Source organism: Centruroides sculpturatus, unplaced genomic scaffold (genome assembly GCF_000671375.1).
Source record: "Centruroides sculpturatus isolate CEXI.00-Female unplaced genomic scaffold, Cexi_2.0 scaffold459, whole genome shotgun sequence".
Classification (NCBI taxonomy): Eukaryota; Metazoa; Arthropoda; class Arachnida; order Scorpiones; family Buthidae; genus Centruroides; species Centruroides sculpturatus.
In genome coordinates this window covers 561,784-565,699 of record NW_019384631.1, presented here as the reverse complement: position 1 = coordinate 565,699, position 3,916 = coordinate 561,784, and the positions used below count along the sequence as shown (strand labels likewise).

The 3,916-nt window shown below is 30.7% G+C and overlaps 1 protein-coding gene across 1 annotated transcript; it reads right to left on the bottom strand.

The window, feature by feature from the left end:
- Nucleotides 1–242: 242 nt before the first annotated feature.
- Nucleotides 243–2,570, bottom strand: LOC111625767. The gene is made up of 4 exons (XM_023368992.1): nt 2,035–2,570; nt 1,165–1,233; nt 744–833; nt 243–670 (listed from the first exon to the last, which is right to left on the bottom strand). Exons 1-4 carry the CDS (start codon nt 2,545–2,547, stop codon nt 560–562), a joined length of 783 nt encoding a protein of 260 aa, XP_023224760.1. The 5' UTR covers nt 2,548–2,570; the 3' UTR covers nt 243–559.
- Nucleotides 2,571–3,916: the final 1,346 nt, after the last annotated feature.

Sequence of the window (3,916 nt, the reverse complement as noted above, 5' to 3'; positions counted from 1 at the left end):
TAGTATGCTTCATACATTACAGAGGACAATTTTTCAAAATTTAAAAGTACAGCAATGAGTACAGTGTAATAACAGATATTATATTACGATATATATATTAAAAAAACCTAGACATTAATCAAGGTACAATGCAAATTTATTATACAATTACAGAGAAAATATAATTACTATATTAATTAACTACATTAATTTGGTGCAAAGCAATTACCAGCATGAAATACATTTTCTAATTTCGTTTCATATTCTCTTCTAACAAATAATTATTAAAACTTAAAATATTAAAAATTATACGACTCTATTACAATTTAACACATTTAGAAAGAGTGCAGGTGATTTTATATAAAACGATGGAAATTGAATTTCTGAATAACGATAATCAGAGTACCGATTAAAAAGAATTATTCTACAGATCTAAGATGACTTATTTATTGCTACAATTCATGCATTAATTTTTGAAATCATTTAGTTTATAAACTTATATATCATTATAGGATTTAACGATGTAAATGATAAAACAGTTAGGTTCTCAGTCATTTGATTCATTATTTATAAAGAACACTTAAACACGAAGCGTATTGTTTCCTTGTTTGACCATACATTTCGATTCCTTTTCTAAAATTCCACTAACTTCAACACACGAAGAAAATGTCGAATAAACCGCACTTATCACCTGAAAATAGCGGTGTTTAATGCATTAATCAATGATGTGTACTAATATATAATTAAAATAAACCAAAACATACCCTTATCAAGAAGTCGCGTTTAATATGGAAGAATCCGCCCATAGATATTCCAAGAGGAATCTTTCCAAATCTCTTCATAAAGTCGTTTATCTTTTAAAAATAAAATTTATAAAATTAATGAATAATTCGGAAATTAAATAAAATTTGAATATTTAATAATTATTCACAATAAACTCATAATGATCTGATTTTTCGAGTATAAATAATATAGTTTACATCTTTTTTGTATTATTAAAATAAATAAAGTCAAGAACGTGTCAAATTAACACGTTCTTGACTTTATTTAATTAAAAAGTATAATGTGAGACCGACATTGAACTTTTACTATGTACATGCATTTGATAATGATAATGAATACGCTAATAAAATAAAACAAGTAATGACTCTCAGTTACGGATTATTATCGAAGTTATTTACTTACCTTAAATTTGAATGTCAATGGGAGATTCGCTGAAGAAACCTTTTCAATACTTATGAAATTATCGTACATCTGAAAAAAGAATAATATAGATTAATGTATGAATTTACAACTAGATATTAAACCTATTACCAATAATAAACTTAAAAAACATCAGTGCTTTATCCTTGATTTTATGGAATAAATGAATACAAAAGAGCGCTACAAACCGGAAAAGAATTTGCCCCGCTAAGTATTAAATTAGTGAATAAAATAATATCAGCATCTTCTTATGTAAAAATATTATTGGTCTAACAACTGTTTACTATCATCTGAATTTCTCGTACGCTTGCTAGATATTTACACGATTTAAAATTTAAAACTATTTTAAAATTCGTCGAATTTCGTTTTTGTCTTCGTAAATGTAATGACAAAAGTTGAAAGCATGCATTTATATAATATGAAACATTGACATGAATTATTAATAAACTAGCAAATAAGACCGGCGTTGCTCGGGCAGAATGTAACGATAGCGAAAATTAAGATTATTACTTTGTAGTCAATTTTACCCGTTTTCACAGAATGCAAGAATTAAGTTCTCCTCTTTCCAGACTAATTAGAAAATTTTTATACGAGTCTAAAAATATGTTCGAATTCTCGCAAAACACCGCCTGCAAATCTTGCACGTTGCTTTCTTCTAATACTTTCATTCTTAACTCTTCCCTGCGCGGGAGAAGTGTTAAATTTTAAAAAGTAACACATAAAAAACTAACTTTTCTTAAATTTAAGTAAAATAATTTCTTTATATTCTAGTTATTAATAAACCACTAACTTAAGCTCAAAAAACATAATTTATGAGTTTTAAGAATTAAACAAGAAGTAACGATCACATACCACAGATGTCAAATTAGAGAAAGCCCAGCAAAAAGCAATTAATCCAAACAGAGATAGCAACGATGCTGTTGTCCAAATAATTTTGATTGTTGCGTTTATTTTCACAAATAATGTTGCGTACCAAAGGAAAGAAGTCGCGTAAAGATAACACGTGTAAAATAAAGGCATAAAAACATCCCATTGTTCGTTAATCATTCTCCAATATCCCCAAAGTTCAACTTGATTTTCCAACATTTCCTGCAATATGTTTTGTAGAAAAACTTCCTTAACGTTTATTTCCATTATTTCTTTGGACAGCATCAGGTATCTTTTCTGCATTATAAATCCAATCGCTGAAAATATAGAAACGAGATATAGGATATGCGCCACAGCATAAATAAGCCATAAACCGTTGATAATAGACACAAGAAATGCCTCCGTGTTCGTTCCGTTTAGTTTTTTTATTTCTGCGAAGAATAGAATTCCGGACATCACAGTATTCGCGATAAATAAGATAAATGACACACATAACATACACAATGAGTACTTCTCTATAGTGTCGATTATTTTCCGTTCTTCTGGGTAACTGCTTGCGATGCAATGAAAGTGAATTTTTCGTCGTTTTAGTATACTGAACTGCATAGCAATGTAAAGAGAGTAAAATGCAAATACTGCGGATGCTTCAAGTGCGTAATCTCCATACATTTTTCCAACTCTTACAAAGTAAAAGTTGATATTGTACATTCTTATCAGAAAAGCGCAAAACATCATCCAGAGAAATACTTCTACAAATGAAGTGTACAACTTAAATAATATTGATCGTAAATAGGCTTTTGCTGTTTTGTTTTCTTCGACGCATGGACACGGATTCCAAAAAACTAGACCAAATACCTTTGCCGAATTAAGTATTGGAGCCAACATGTACCCCATACAACGTTGTTTCTTCCCGAATGATGGCATTTTTACTTGAATAAAAGGAAATTGTCTTGAGTCTACCGGTTTTCAGTCTTGTTTTGGACAATATTTTACTTCGTTCGTATAAAATTAGAATGTTCTGTTATGGTTACATGTTACTATGTTACTATGGTTACAAATTGATTTCTATGATTTTCTATATAATCTTAAAATGGAATCGTTTGTTATCATTTGTAAATATTAATTTTTTATTGTACAGCTTTATATTTCTACTCTTGTGTATATTATCATATCGCGGTATCCATTATGGTAATTGAAACCTATAATTCCAAGGAGGAATCTTCATTGAAAGTATAGTTTTATGTGACAAGCAGAGAAGCTTGGCGTTGCTCGGACAAAAAGTGACAATAACGAACATTAAGATTATTATATTACAGCAAATCTTACCCGTTTTCATATAATTAGCTCCCCCTGTTTCCAGAGTAATTAGAAAAATTTTTGATGGGGCTATAAGTATGTTCGATTTCCCGCAAAAACGCAAAAAAACTGCATCTGCGTCTGTAAATCTTGCACGTTGCTTTCTCTTAACACTTCCATTGTTGAAGTGTTAATCCTGTCCCTGTCCCTCGTGGGGGGAATTTCGAAAAATCCCTTCTTAGTATGCCTTTCCATGATGTACTCTAACTGTCTAGCAAATTTCACCTCTTTAGGTTAACCGGTTTGCTCTGGGCGATGATGAATCAGTGAATGAGTCATTCAGTCAGTCAGGACAAGCAATTTTATATATTTAGATTAGTTCAAACTGACGTACAGACCCACGACGGATCTTGCTTTATACACCCCCACCAATGGGTAGTCCCACCTATACGAAAAACGCTTCGAATGGTCCACAATGTTTCAAAACATTCCACATCATTCGAGAATGTTCAGGAATGTTTCACAATGGTCTGGGATATTCCCGAACTTTCCAGAACATCCCGGAACATTC

What these genes read in the sequence shown, in the direction of transcription:
- LOC111625767 (XM_023368992.1), bottom strand. Translation starts at nt 2,547, where the DNA reads ATGTTATGTGTGTCATTTATCTTATTTATCGCGAATACTGTGATGTCC. An exon ending in CATTGACATTCAAATTTAAG is followed by an intron (nt 834 to 1,164) that starts GTAAGTAAATAA and finishes TATTTTTAAAAG; the next exon opens with ATAAACGACTTTATGAAGAG. An exon ending in AACGCGACTTCTTGATAAGG is followed by an intron (nt 671 to 743) that starts GTATGTTTTGGT and finishes CGCTATTTTCAG; the next exon opens with GTGATAAGTGCGGTTTATTC.